Source organism: Helobdella robusta, assembly GCF_000326865.2.
Source record: "Helobdella robusta unplaced genomic scaffold HELROscaffold_60, whole genome shotgun sequence".
Taxonomy (NCBI): domain Eukaryota; kingdom Metazoa; phylum Annelida; class Clitellata; order Rhynchobdellida; family Glossiphoniidae; genus Helobdella; species Helobdella robusta.
This window is the reverse complement of record NW_008705331.1, coordinates 129,741-145,061: the sequence shown is the minus strand read 5'-3', so window position 1 is coordinate 145,061 and position 15,321 is coordinate 129,741. Positions and strand designations below refer to the sequence as shown.

The window sequence follows — 15,321 nt, the reverse complement described above, 5'->3', positions numbered from 1 at the left end:
TTTCTCTAGAAGCACGTCCGTAACACCAGTTTCATGAATAAATATATTGTGTCGATTGGTGTAAAATAATAAAATATTTACTGTCAGAATATTTTTTAAATGAATAAAAACCGAGACACGGTTATAACAGTTGTTGGAAAATTGTCATTTAGTAAATATATTTTGATGCAACGTGTTAGCTATAATTTTGCCATGAGTAAATATATGTAATAATCTTTTAAACATACAATTATTGGGTCGATTGGTGTAAAATAATAAAACTTCTACTGTAAGGAATATTTTTAAATGATTTAAAAACATAGAATTTCTTTCAATCAATCAATTAGCTTATGAAGCGCTATTTCCGCGATGTTCAACAGCGCTCCTCAATGAATTTTGAAAACAGATGAGTCTTGAGATCCACTCTGAACTTCGCAAGTGATGGAGAAGTAGTCAGAGAAGTAGGTAGAGAGTTCCTGAGAAAAGGACCAGAAAAAGCTAAAACAGATTTGGCAAAAGAGTGTTTAACACGAGTTAAGAAAAAGCGAGAAGAAGAAGACGATCGTAAACCGGGGTGTTTAGGTTCAATTAATATATCTGATAAATACTTAGAAAATAATTTAGATTTAGACTTTTACATGAACGTGCAAATTAAAAAAATTATTCTATATTTTATAGGTAGCCAGTGCAAGAGAGATATATGAGAAAAGAAAGGGGCACGAGCAACTAGAGTTAAAAGCAGCAGAGTTAAAAGCTTACTTAAAGGATATAGTATAGAGTAAGGAAGACCATAGTAGAGCGAGTTACAATAATCAATCCTAGATAAGACTAACGAAGTAACAAGAAGGAGAAGAGTAGGATCATCAAGAAAAGGCAAAAGTTTTTTTATTCTACGTAGATGAAAGTAAGAGCTTCTAGCAACACTATTAATCTGAGAAGAGAGAGACATAGTAGAATCAAAGATAAAACCTAGACTACGAAACTTATGAGAGACATCAAGAGTTTTAAAATTAGGTAAAATAATAGGAGGAATAGTAATAGAATGTTTAGATTTATTAAACGAGATAGAAACGATTTAATAGAGTGTTTAGATTTATTATTCTTTAATTAACGAGATTCGTTCACTAAAATTTATTCAATCAAATAAAATAAAAACTTTTTTTTAAGTTAAAACACGTGTTTTAAATTTGCATGTGCTTTATGCATTAATGATTTCTTTAACTTCTTCAGTTTTCCATTTTAACTCAAAAGTATATCGGCACTCCATATTTATATGTCTTTGATCATAAAATTTAAAAATCACATACATAAAACTGGTGTTACGGACGTCTAGATCGCAGTTTTATTTGGTTTCTGGTAGATTTGGTGTAACTTGCTCCGTTTAGTGTTTAGTCTTAGTGCATTCGCAGCAGAATAAAAAATGTCTGCCGTGGACGACTATCACACTCTTTTGCTGGCCAAAAGAGAAAAACTGAACAAAGGTAACGATGGTAGCTTGATTTCGCTAATTTTGAAGGGCTTCAAGACAACCGGAATTGCAATTGCAGTTTGGTGTTGGGGGTATCTGGGAATGAGTGTGGCGTGGATTTTTGTTCTCCTATTTTTTCATATCGTCAGTGAAGAGGTAACCAAACAGATTAAGTCCAAACGAAGGTATGCCCTGCAGGCTATGTGCAGTGAGAAGGGGGCCATCTTGAGTCGAGTGGATAAATCTCATGCTTCCTGGGTCGGTTGGCTGCCAGAAATTTTTTTCAACTTTTTGTTATTTGATTATTCAAAAATTTAAATAAAATAATTAATGGTTGAATATTGTTTGGTTTGTTTTTTTTTAGATTTATTTCCCAGAGGTTGAACGAGCTGAATGGCTGAACAAAGTATGTTTTTTTCTTAAATTTTTTCAGTTGCAAATTTAATAAAATATAATTATATTATTAACAAATGAAGTGATTTATAATTGCTATTATTTTTATAAGTTTTTAGTTACTATATTTCATAAGATAAAAAATGTCATGGAAAAATATTATTGCACATATTTAGTGTAAAATTTTTGTTGTATGTAGTGAAATTCACTTAAAAACTGGATTATTAGGGTTATAATAAGAACACACAATTAACAACAAAAGATAATAAATATTAGTGACAAATTAAGTTAATTAATTAATTGATATTATTGATAAATAAGTCATTGAGTTATTATGTTTTACTAGATTATAAGATCAAATTACAAGATAAAAAATAATATTTAATCACTCCAGATGGTAAAGCAGTTATGGCCGGTGATAGCAGAGTACGTGGAGAACTTGATAGTGACAACCATCCAGGATTCCATTCAGGGGTACATGCCAGCTAACTTAGGGGTCTTCAAATTCAACAACGTCGACATGGGAGATATTGTAAGTTTTGTTTCTATCTGATTTCACTTTTAATCTTTGTGTAACCTTTTGTTATTCCTCACTTAGTATTTTTTAATATTTACAATTTTATTTAGGTCTATGTTAGTTTTCTAAGTTTGCGAATCATGATCGTTCACTCCTTTACAAAATGCTTTAATGGTATTAATTGCCTTTTATTTTTCTATTTTTAAAAATTATTTCAGCCAATCAGGATAGAGGGTGTGAAGGTATATACAGATGTAAACAAGCAGGATGAGATAATTGTAGACGTCAATGTCAGGTTTATTATTTTTTAGTACCTTATATTTAGTCTCTGTTTTATTTTTGTAAAATTAGTTTTTTATCTATCGAGATTATTTTTAATTTTTTCAATATTTTCATGTTTCCATTTGCATTATTTTTAGGCTAATCAACATTTTAACAGCTTATTATTAATATTTTGAATTATCATTATTATCATTATTATTATTATTATTATTAATACTTTTATTTTATTTTTTTAAATATTATTTTCAATTTACTGGAATAGGTATGCTGGAGATGCTAATATAAAGTGCACAGTTAAGGGCATAAACTTTGGCATCAAATCTCTAAGGGTGGGAGAAAATTATTTCATTCAAAATTTTAAAAATTATGAAGATAATTATTATTATTTATTTTTTTCTCTTATTTGCTTTTATGACAATGTTGATAATAGTTATCGTCATTATTTTTAAAATTTAAGTTCTTTTTTAAAAATGATAATTGTTAGATCTATGGCAACTTGAGGTGCGTGATCAACCCGCTAATCAGTGATGTACCTATCATAGGTGGATTGACTGTTTTTTTCCTTAATTGCCCTGTTAGTGGCTTGCCATACTTTAATTTTTTGTGTTTTTTTTTTTCAAAGTTTTTTTGGTATAAAACTTTATTTATTGTAATTTTTTGATTATTTTATGAAAGAGATTCATACTTTTAATTTAATTTTTTAAAACTATTAACTTTTATTGCATTTTATTTTTCACAACAGGAGGTTACTTTTGACATGACAGCAGCTGCCAATATTCTGGACTTGCCTGTCATCAAGTATTTAGTTATTAATCCTTATTCAATCAATCAATCAGCGTATTATATCATCATCATCACTCACCATCATCATCATTGATTATTATCATTATCTCCACTCTCTACCATCCAAATTTCAATTATCCAATCAAAAATTTCAAATGAATTTTCAAAGTTTAAAAACTCGCCATTTTTTCTATAAAAATTTAGGAAGACAATCAAGGACATAGTGTGCAATGTACTGTCGGATTTGTGCGTGCTACCAAGGAGGATACCGATAGCATTGCATGGCAGCGTCGATTCTACCATGATTAAGTATCCCCCGCCAGAGGTTTGGTCATAGTTAGACCGTTTTGTTTTATTTTGGTGGTAGACTTTATATGTGTGCACCATACTTTTTTTTCTTAATTATTGTTAAAGTAGTAGTAGTACTATTGGAGTAGTATTAGTAGTAGTAGTAGTAGTAGTGATAGTAGTAGTAGTAGTACTAGTAGTAGTAGTAATACTAGTAAATAAATTTTAAGTTTGTTAATTTGTTTAATAAGGGTATGAAGAACAATACAATCCTTATCCTATTTTTAGCTGGTTATTCATTGCACAATCATCATCATGTTATTCTTATCTTCATCATCGTCTTCTTATCTTCATCATCGTCTTCATCATCGTCATGATAGTGTTATTTTCTGCCACTACCTTTATCGTCATCATCACCATCGTCATAACATTTCATCATCATCGCTTCATTTCATCATCATCATGATGACCAGGGCTTGGTGATCATACACATGGTGGAATGCAAGGCACTGAAGTCTGCAGACATCAACATCATTGGGAAAGGAAAATCTGATCCTTACTGCACTATTGGAGGCTAGAAAAATTTTTCTTTTCCTCCCATTTTTTGATTTCAATCTCTCTCTCTCTCTCTCTCTCTCTCTCTCTCTCTCTCTCTCTCCTTCTTTGTGTTACTATACTAACTATTCAAAGTAATCTCTACCCATCATACAAAAAAGTGTATGACTAATTAAATTCACACATGTTCATCTACTAAAATTTTCTAACTGAATCACAAACTAGACCTTCCTTCTTATTGGCTGACTGACTGACTGACTGGTGTTGTGCTTCTTCATTTATTACAAGAAAACGATTTTTTCTAGATAATTTTATTTACTCTACGTTTTTGTGTGTGTGTGTGTGAGAGTGTGTGTGTGTGTGTGTGAGAGTGCGTGCGTGTGTGTGTATGTGTGTGTGTGAGAGTGCTTGTGTGAGTGTGTGTTTGTGCGTGTGTGTATGTGTGTGTGGTCGCCTGTTGATACCCTTGAGTTATATACCTATGTACACGTAGTGGGCAATCTGATACAGAGAACAAAGACCATTCATGCTACATTGGATCCTGTTTGGGACCAATACTTCCAGGTTTGATGGTCGTTTTTCTTTGTTAATACTCACGATATTATACTTTAATTTTGTTTAAGGAATAAATAGATTATCTTTGTTATCAATGGGTTTTATAAATCTCTGTATGGGGATAAATTATCTTTGTTATCAATGTTTTATAGATCTCTGTATGGAGATAAATTATCTTTGTTATCAATGTGTTTTATAAATCTCTGCATAGTTTGTAGTGGACCAAACAAGAGGTCAATGGATCGACGTCCAGGTGTTTGATGAGGATGCCGGCAGTACCAATGATGACCCTCTGGGAAAGTTGGCTCCCGTTTTTTTTTTATTTTTTTATAATTTTCTTACAATTTTCTCTGTGGTATTTCTAAGAAGTATCGACAACAAACACACTGTCTATGTGTGAATGCACGTGAATCAATGCATCACACACACACATGCAATCAATGCATTTGTGTGATGGGTGGGGATCTGTTCGCATTTGAATCCGGTCATTGCGAGACCACTGTGCCAGGCATCTTGACCATTACGCCACTGACTATTTTATTTTTATTTTTTTCTCATTATATTATAGTATATTATATTTTATTTAGTTTTTATTTAATCTCATTATATTATAGCATATTATATTTTATTATAGTAAATTATATTATATTATTTTATTTTAACTCAGTGTAACTTTGGACATTGAAATGGTTGCATCAAAGAAAAATGTTGACATTGTTAGTGTTGCATTTATGTTTTATTTTATTTGTCATAATAATTTTTTTATTATGAATATTTTCGATTTAAATATTGAATAAAATTATAGTGGCTGCCCCTATCCAATGCCCCCACTGGGGCTATACACATGAGGGCCCTGTGGTTGGCTGCCAGTAAGAAGATGGACGATTATAAACCTGTTTGTCCATTCGTTTGATCTTTCATTCGTTTAGTCATTCGTTTATTTTATTCCTTCTCTTCATCCATTTATCTATTCATTCGTGCATTGATTTATTTACCAATTGGTTCATTTGTCCATTGAGGCGTTTTTTTCAACCATTATTTATTTATCTGTCCTTTCTCTCAATCATTAATTCTTCTCTCCTTTATTTATTTGTTCAGTCATTCATTCATTCATTTACTCATTCGTTCGTTCATTCATACATTCATTGGTTTATTAATTTATTCTTCTGTCTTCCTATACAAAAGTCAATTAATAAATTGAAAATTATAAAATTTACAATCTCTACCTTAATGCTCAACAATTAACTTTATATTAATTAATTAATTATAATTAATTTTATCAATATTTAACTATTTATATGTAGTTATTTCAATAACATATTTGTTTGTGTTTAACTATTTTGAAATCTACGACATGTTAGTATGCAATAAAATTTTGTACCCCTGCGAGCAGAGTGAGGTGACGGGCACGGTTAGTGACACGTTTGCCACATCCATCCTTCTAGTCGTCATCGATTCTGCTAAAAATATTCCTGTTCGTACTTTGTTTCTGAACATTGAAATTATTATTCTTTGTTTGTTTTATTTTTTTTTTTTTCACACCTCAACACTTTACGACTCCACCGACCCCGACCATCACAGAAAAGTTTGAACACGGGCAAACCGCGCAACACGTATGTAAAGGCGAAGTTGCTGCACGATTCCAGACGAACGACCATCAAATACGGAACTGGGGATCCTGTCTGGGGCGAGAACTTCAACTTCTTCATCACCAATCCACAAAAAGATCAGCTGGAGCTGGAGGTAGGTTGGGGGGCTGTGGGTGGGTAGAGATGAGAGAAGACGGAAATTTTTAGAAAAATTATTTCTTTTTGCTATTTCTATTTTTATTAAATTAAATATCATTCATTTACTTTTGTCTATATAAATAACGATACTTTCATATTTAAAATTGTTTTACTGAAATATTTTTCTCAACAAACACGACCCTCGCTAATGATCCTCAAACGTCGTTGACAGCTGGTGCACAAGGGCAGTTCAAAGGAGACCACCCTGGCCACGATGATGGTGCCCATTAACTCGGTCATGCTGACCAAGAACCTCTCACTCATTCAAGAGTATCCTCTGCTTGATATCGATAGAAATTGCTCCATCACTATTAGATTTATATTGAGGGTGAGTGCAGTTCAGCTGCTTTTTATTGTTTCAAGTCTTGGGTTCGTGTCCAATCAATTATTATCGGTTGAATTTGTGGTATTCACTATGAGATCGTGAATGACCATGACCAGTTACCACAAAATACCATAGGCAATCAACCACACACACACACACACACACACACACACACACACACATGCAGGTGTTGAAGTGCAAGGTCTGTCCGGTAGAATGGTCTCAGTTGAGTGGAGCAGCTGCGTTGAGTTTCGGCAACGTCTTGAAGCAGCAGTTTGATGGAATGAACGTCAGCGGCTCCAACAACGACAACGTCTTCTCTTTCGGACTTGGGGGATTATCAGCAGAAGATCCGCTTGCTTCAGTAGGAGAAGGTGATGATGAGGCTGGAGATATTCCACCCAAGATTGTCACAGTGGATAAAACTGAAGAGGAGGAGGAGGAGAAGGTCTTTGTTATGAATGTTTTGGAATTTTAAATAGACTTAGATACATTCTGAAATTGAGAACTACATTACATAGTAATACTATATAACATTACATTCCTTCCGTATGCCCACTTACATATTTAAAGCAACTCGCCCACTACACTATCCCATCTATGTTTACAGGATAACGAAACGAATGTGGATCCCAGTGATGTAGACCCTGCTGCTAAACCTGCAGCCCCCCAAGAACCAGCCCCTCCCAAGGAAGTCCCACCTCCAACTCTTCCTCCTACTGACATCAAGAAAAAAGTGGCCGAGACCGTTCCACATGACGAATCCAACTACCAAGGAGATTATAAGCTACCCCAGGCCATGCATCCGACCCCACCACCAGAAATGCACCAATATGAATCACCACAACATCCAAAACAGCCGATCCTACTACAAGTGCAACCTCATTTTACGTCTCCACAACAACCACAGCAGTTGGCACAACCACGCCAGCAACCATTCAACGATCGAACGACGCCATCACCTTCATTGGTTCCCAAATTTGGCGCTTCAACCACTGATTCAAGTGCTGCTGCTGCTGCTGATGTTGTGGCTTCTAAGAAACCTCCCAGGTTTGTCGTTGTAGTGTTTTTATCATCATTTTCATCATCGCCATCATCACGATTTTTGTTACTAACACAATTTTTTCATCATCGTCATTTTAATTCGTCATCTTGATTGTTAATTCCACCAATTGTTCAGCAAGTTTGGGCAGATCCAACTGACCATCAGACATTCTGGCAACAGGAACAAACTCGTTCTCGTTGTTCACCAGTGCAAGTTCGTACCACCACTATCATCATCTTTATCATCTTCATATCATTCTCAGCGACAACTTCATCGTAATCGTCTTCACCCCTTACTCATTCAACTAAATAAAAATATCAATAAAAATGATTAGCTAATCGACCAATCAGAAACTTGATCCCCTGTGATAAGGACAACCTGGCGGATCCGTACGTCAGAATGTACTTGCTGCCTGACAGGACCGCTGATACCAAGAGGAAGACCAAGCTGGTCAAAAACACCCTGAATCCAACTTTCGATGAAACGTTCGTGCCTGAATGTAGTAGATTACGATGGGTGAAAAAAAAATCATTCGCCAGTCTCAGACAAAACATTACATTTCGAAAAAAATTTTTGAAAAATTATTTATTAATAATTATTATTTATTATTTATTTATTATTTATTTATTATTTATTTATTAATTATTTATTTATTTATTAATTATTCATTCCATCCTGTACACTACACTCACACGCCACAAACAAAACCGACCCAACGCCACCACAGATTTGAGTGGGATTTGGGAGTTATGGAGTTCCCATTCCGTACTCTGGAAGTGGCAGTGAAGAATGACGTGGGGGTCTTCTCAAAAAGTCGCACTGACATGGGCGTCGTTGCCGTCGAACTCGCAAAACTGGGCAACCTCAGTTCTGCTCTCACTCAGTGGTATGTGTGTGTATGCGTATGTGTGTGTGTGTGCATATGTGTGTGAAAAATGGCAAATAAATTTTGTTTATATTATTATTTTCTAAACAATTACTTGCCGACGATGATTGTCATGGATTAAATTTAAATTAAAATGTAGGTTCGACCTTGAAGATCCAAAGGGGCATTGAACAATGAACTTTGACCTTGAACATCGAACTTTGACCTGATCTTTTTTTACCTGGATATTAACTTGACACTATACTTTATAACACACACACACACACACGCACACACACACTCATACATACACATACATGCACTACATACGCGCGCGCGCTCACACACATAGGCACGCATACATACCATATTTTATTTAATTTTTTTTACTAACTCAGCTTCTTTGTGGTAGATGCTTGATATTTTAGACCTAATATTTTAACCCTTGATATTTCAAACATTTTGTTAGTGGATTTTTGTAAATGTAACTTAGTTAGTGGCTTACACGTGTGTGTGTTGTGTGTGTGCGTGCCTGCGAGAGAGAGAATATATGTGCGTGTGAATTGTGTGTTTATATATGTATGCTTATAATACGTTCGTGTGTTTGTGACTTTTGTGTATATAAGTGTACCTAATCTATACATATGCATTTTAAGAATGTCACAGTGTGGATATTTGACGACATACATACATCTGACAATGGAATGTTTCTAGAAATAGCTTTGGTTGCTGGAATATGTTTTTCCTTTATATTTTACATCATCATAAAGGAAAATGTTCATTAATTAATTTCTCATTCATCAAATTAGTCACATAATAATCCTTGCCATCAGTTTCGTTTTCAAATCATCGTCACTTTCTGCTGCCGTAATCATTTTAGGATCATTCATTCACGGATTGTAATTTATTTTTAAATATTTGTAAATTTTCAACTTTTCCTAAAATGATTTTCTGGATACCTTAAAACATGAAGATTGGATTCATATCTTTCGTGGTTGATTTTACTTGTTGTATTGGTTGACATTTCATTTTCAACAGTTTCTTTTGGTGGTTATTCATCTATTTGATTAATCCAGATTGTTATTATTTTTGAGAAAAAACAAAACTTTTATACAAATTTTACAATTTCAGTAAGTTTTATTACACGTGTAATTGTATAGTAAGTCCACACCCAACCAAGTTTTCGTGTGTGTGTGTGTGTATGTGTGTGTGTGTGTGTGTGTGTGTGTCACATGCAAATCAGTCATAAGTCACACTTGCCATCTGATATCCCCAATCACATATATGGATATTGATAGTGGTATCTACGTAGGTGTATCTTGATACATTTAATTCGATCTTCTCTTATCCAATCATGCTTCAGGCTTATCAATCTAATATAAATGGTGTATTTTAGTTTTTAAAGTTGTTTAATTAATTGATTAATTAACTAATTAATTATGTTTTATTAATTTGTTTAGGTGTTGTTTTGAATGTTGCTATAAGTTAATTATAGTTACTTTAGTTAATTAGTTATCATTAGTATTTATAATTTTGCAATTGCTACTATGTAGTAGGTATTCTTATGATCATCCTGCTTTTTTCTTGTTTTAAAGGAATTTTATTTTGGTGATTATATTTTTTAAGTTTAAAATTTTGAATAAATAAAGTTAACTTTATCTCTAAATTGAATTTATTTTTAATTGTACGGTTTTTGACTTGAATGAATGTGTGTGCGTGCGTGCGTGTGCACAACGGAGTGTTTATTCACATTTGAATTTTAAAACTTATCTCACTAGAATGAATGGTAAATTATTGTTTATAAATTTTGTTATGAAAATAATTTTCATTGTTTTTTTTTCGACACTGCTGTAAAAGTTTTCTGGTTGAAACATTTAAAAAAGTTTGTTTGGTACTTGGTTATTAATTTTGGGCGGTGTGATGGCCTGGTGGTTAAGATTGCTTGATGCTGCCTGCCATCATCGAAGGCAAGTTGGTTCGCAAAAATTTTAATTTTCGTTTCTTTCAAATCACTCATTCATAACCGCACGATCTAGAGATTGTTTTCATGTTTGTTCATGCTTGTTTGTACTTGTTTGTGTTCCTGTTCATGTTCATTCGTGACTTAAAAGTTGAACTTAATTGAGATTTCAACAGAAATTGAAATGGCAGCCAATTGTATGCAATGTTTCATTAGCACGTATGTGTGAAATTTGTTTGATGCGTGCATGACCGACAAATGTTTCAACGCAAATCGCGCTAAAAATGAAAAGCCATGTTTCAATATTAATGCCAGTCATTTTTGTTTGTTTCATGTTTTGTGAGCATTATTTAAAAGATTATTATTTCAAATACTTCATTGTATTTTCGAAAAATTAAGTCTCAGTCGACATTTACAATTTACTCCTGGGCAGATCTTTCAAACGTCTGCGTAATATTTTTCCAGCTTCATTCTTTGGTAACCGCTCCAAGAAATAGACGCCGCCTTTCAAATGCTTGTAAGCAGACGTGTGATCTTCGAAAAGTTAAATGGAAAGTGTAAATTTAGACATAATAATCGTCAGTCTGATATTATTTTTGTTATTATTTTAGCTACACGTTCATAATTGATCATCATTGATAAATTATGAACATCATAATAACGTCTATTTAAATATAATATTACGATATTAAAAAAAAATAAACTCTACTAAGCTATTTACCCGCCACAAGATTTACAATGTTTTCTGCGCTGACGTCATAACCTGGCTTCTTAACAACAAACGCTTTTGGAATTTCCCCACCCCTGTTATCGGAAATTCCGACGACGGCGCAATCGGAAACGGATGGGTGGGTTAGGATTATGGATTCGAGTTCTGCCGGGGACACCTTAAAAAATTTTTTTCGTATTTTTAAGTTTTTCTCGTTAGTTCACGTTTTTGTGCTGAATTACTGTACTGATAACTAAAAATTGGCAGACCAAACTTCATTAAAGTTAATTTAATTGCAACATTTTTAACTAATAGCTGTTTTCAAGAGTTAAAAAAACATTTTGTTAAAAAATAACCTACTTGGTATCCATTAACTTTGATGAGTTCCTTGATGCGGTCAACAATGAAGAAGTAGCCATCATCATCGTAGTATCCAACGTCTCCTGTAGGATAGGCAATGATGACGATATATGCATGCTGTTGGCTAGAGAATTTCTTCAAACGAATTGAAAATTATCTCTTTAGTTTAAACTTTTGTCAAACAATCAACTAATTAATTAAATAATTGATGAAACAATCGGTAAAATAAAATATTAAATAAAATATTGTATGAATATTAACCTGTATGCAGCCACCCATCTTGGTCAATGGCTTCATTAGTCGCGCGTTGGTTGTTCAAGTACCCTAGCATGACTTGAGGACCCCTTACATAGATCTCTCCAGTTTTGTTGGGCCCAAATGTCTCACCTGTTTTTAGGCTTCGCACCTGGCAGAGTTTTGTATTTTGTGTTTGTTCGTCAAAAATTAAAATCGAATTAGGCGTGCAGTTCGATCTTCCACACCGTCGAGACAACGAACTCATCTCACGTGAAACGTTAATCTATTTCAAATTACAAAAGCTAGCAGTATCTCAGCTCTGCAACGCAAAGTAAAGTTTAATTCTAACCACAACTTCGGAATTAGGAAGGGGGTGTCCCACTGATCCAATTTTTAGCGGTAGATTGGGATCAACAAGCAAACTCGCCAAACAACTTTCAGTCATTCCATAACCTAGGAATTCAAATCCTCTCGTTAAAAGTTGACAGTAGTAACTAGAATACAAAATTTTGAATGTTTCTGAAAAAATAAATTTCAAATTTAATTTGCTTTATTTTGTTCTAAAGTAGCGACAGCATTGTATGAGGAAGCACAAAGCGACAACAGCAGTAGCCGCCTCAACTCCACAAACACGTCAAACCTTGTCTCACATCTTCGATGTTATAGAGACGTTTGAATTCAACACAAGATTGTTCAGTCAATGGACCAGCACCGCAAGACACAAACTTGATGGATGATAAGTTGTAATCCCTCTTCATCTCACTGTTCTTGATCATGCGATTAACGAGGGATGGTACCAAGTAGAGCATTGTCACCTGCTTAGTTGGTGTCGCAAATGTTGGCGTGCATGTTATTTGTTACTACAATCATTTGAATGAGGACATCAGTTCAATTTGAAAACAGTGAATTGACAGAAATTTTTTACAAATGTTTCATTAAATTGGAAAATATTAAAATTATTTTACGAAATAAATTGTTTGTGCGAATGGGAACTGAACCCACCTTATGGAGCTCTATGCACTTGAACATATCAGCGAGGGAAAACTTTGGTAATATGACGAGTTTGTGTCCTCTGTAAAGTGAGTGAAAAAGGATGCCAACAAGACCATAGATGTGAAAGAGCGGGTAAAATAGGAGGCAGACAGGTTGGTTCTCGGAAACATTTTTTGGGCTTAGGTCGGTGACGACGTTGCGGTTGTCGATTTTGTTTAAACTGTCGTTTATTTTGTTGTAATTTTGCGGTTCTAAAACATGGCTGTAAATATTTAGAAAAAGGATTTGTATGTATATAACTAAATAATTACTAATGAATGCTGCATTAAAAGTACTTAGATGACTTTTTCTTGCAAAAATTTACACGATTACGCAGATAACCATCGCAATAGAAAATTAATTTTTTAGTTTACAAACAATTTTTAAAAATTTTCTATTTATAAGGCACTGACTTCTTGCTATTCATCATTTATAGCTCTTTGACAAATGCTTTAACAACTTGTGACGTTACAAACTACAGACAAACCTCATCAGAACCATCATGGCGACGAGATTGTGATGAGAGAGAAGGACAGCTTTTGGGGGACCTGTAGTCCCGCTGCTGAATAAAATTAGGGCTGCATCTTTTAAGGGGTCCACGTCTCCCGGGGACAACAATTTATGGGGTAGATCAGAAATCGATGATGATGATGATGATGATGGGGGTGGCGATGATTGGAGAAATAATGATTGTGAAGATGGTGATGTTTCTTCTGGTGAAAATTGCAACGTCGGCGATGGCCTGCTGGCAGATGATAATAACGACGCTAGGAGGATGCAACCATCCTCATCATCATTGTCATCATCCTCATCGCTGTCATCATCAATGATTATCATCACCTAATTTTAATTAATTAATCAATTAATCAATCAATTAACTATTTATTAATAATATTTTTAAACACTACAATAATAAATAATATAGAAAAAAACCTTAAATTATAATTCAAAATTTGATAATAAAATGTAGAAAACTTACAGGCGAAAGTAAAATATTCATCGAAACGACACATAATAACTATTAAAATTTCACAACTCCCAGTTAAAAAATCAAACAAAAATTTTAAACGACACGACAATGAAACGAAGTTATGATGGTGGTGATGGTTAGCTGATGGTGATGATGACGTCATATCGTAAAAACAAATAGACCCTCTAATACGAACCCTAATGTTATTCGGGCTAAGAGATGCTAGCAGCTTTTTCCTCACGGATCTAGTCGTAATCCACCATCTTGAATTGATCAATCTCACTGCATTGCTTAATTCATCTGCAGATTAGATATAGACAAGACACAATAGAGACCACAAGGTACATTACATTATAAGATACAATGCGATAAAAACACACAATGATAAGATACTATAAATAAAAGATACAAGATACAGTACAAGATACAAATAAATGATTTCCACAACATGTATGTGTGTGTATACGCTGTGTGATGGGGTGAATGACATTGCAAGTAGTCATGCGTGCCATCAAATTAAACAAAGAAGCAATCAAACAGCATAGTGATTAACAACATTCGTATATCTTTGTAGGTAATTAAAATCTCACACACATACACGCACACACACACACAATCCACACACATACAAACATGGGGTATAGTTATGGTTAACATTGGATATGCAGGCCCCGTTGCACATGACGCCGAACATACAGTAGACATATTGAAAACTGCTTGGGGCGCAGAGACCCACTATGTCACCCTTCTGAAGGCCCAAGCTCTGTAAGCCCTCCGACAACAGTTTGACCTTTGCCATTAACTCGCCGAAATTTACTTCATCTTTCTTCAATCCGTCCACCTTTTGAAAAATTATTTATAATAATGATAATTATTGGCATATAATTTTTAATTATTATTGTATTTATCTGATTTATTAGGTTTAATATGTAAGCAATATTTTTATTTAGCACGATGAGAGGAACAAAACAACTTGAAGCGTGTTTCACAAACATCATCGTCTAATATCATGTAATATCATGGCGTTGAAAATTATCAGAAAATTTTCAAAAAAATAATAATACCGACAAACATGCCGATCGGATAAAACGATAATGAGTAAAACACTCAGTCAACACCGACAACTACTTACCAGGGCTATCCTGTTCGAATATTGAGCCACTTGTTTGAAGAAGTGGTCATGAAAAGAGCTATTCGGAATGTGAATCGAA

At 33.9% G+C, this 15,321-nt stretch overlaps 3 protein-coding genes across 3 annotated transcripts; 2 read left to right on the top strand and 1 right to left on the bottom strand.

Moving 5' to 3' along the window:
- Positions 1-1,399: 1,399 nt before the first annotated feature.
- Esyt2a (extended synaptotagmin-like protein 2a) lies at positions 1,400-4,288 on the top strand (the record flags this gene model as incomplete). Its single annotated transcript, XM_009029541.1, has 9 exons — positions 1,400-1,705; positions 1,812-1,853; positions 2,235-2,372; positions 2,576-2,652; positions 2,902-2,968; positions 3,124-3,213; positions 3,382-3,437; positions 3,627-3,747; positions 4,184-4,288. 9 exons carry the CDS (start codon positions 1,400-1,402, stop codon positions 4,286-4,288), a joined length of 1,002 nt encoding a protein of 333 aa, XP_009027789.1.
- Positions 4,289-4,703: 415 nt separating this feature from the next.
- Positions 4,704-10,511, top strand: HELRODRAFT_193817 (hypothetical protein; the record flags this gene model as incomplete). Its single annotated transcript, XM_009029540.1, has 14 exons — positions 4,704-4,829; positions 5,032-5,120; positions 5,488-5,536; positions 5,626-5,689; positions 6,125-6,231; positions 6,402-6,563; positions 6,780-6,935; positions 7,120-7,380; positions 7,540-7,982; positions 8,113-8,190; positions 8,328-8,462; positions 8,705-8,863; positions 9,003-9,365; positions 9,479-10,511. 13 exons carry the CDS (start codon positions 4,704-4,706, stop codon positions 9,031-9,033), a joined length of 1,860 nt encoding a protein of 619 aa, XP_009027788.1. The 3' UTR covers positions 9,034-9,365; positions 9,479-10,511.
- A 703-nt stretch (positions 10,512-11,214) lies between these two features.
- HELRODRAFT_87823 (hypothetical protein) lies at positions 11,215-13,977 on the bottom strand (the record flags this gene model as incomplete). The annotated part of the gene is made up of 8 exons (XM_009029525.1): positions 11,215-11,336; positions 11,524-11,689; positions 11,872-11,954; positions 12,133-12,277; positions 12,458-12,561; positions 12,749-12,923; positions 13,111-13,279; positions 13,628-13,977. 8 exons carry the CDS (start codon positions 13,975-13,977, stop codon positions 11,215-11,217), a joined length of 1,314 nt encoding a protein of 437 aa, XP_009027773.1.
- Positions 13,978-15,321: the final 1,344 nt, after the last annotated feature.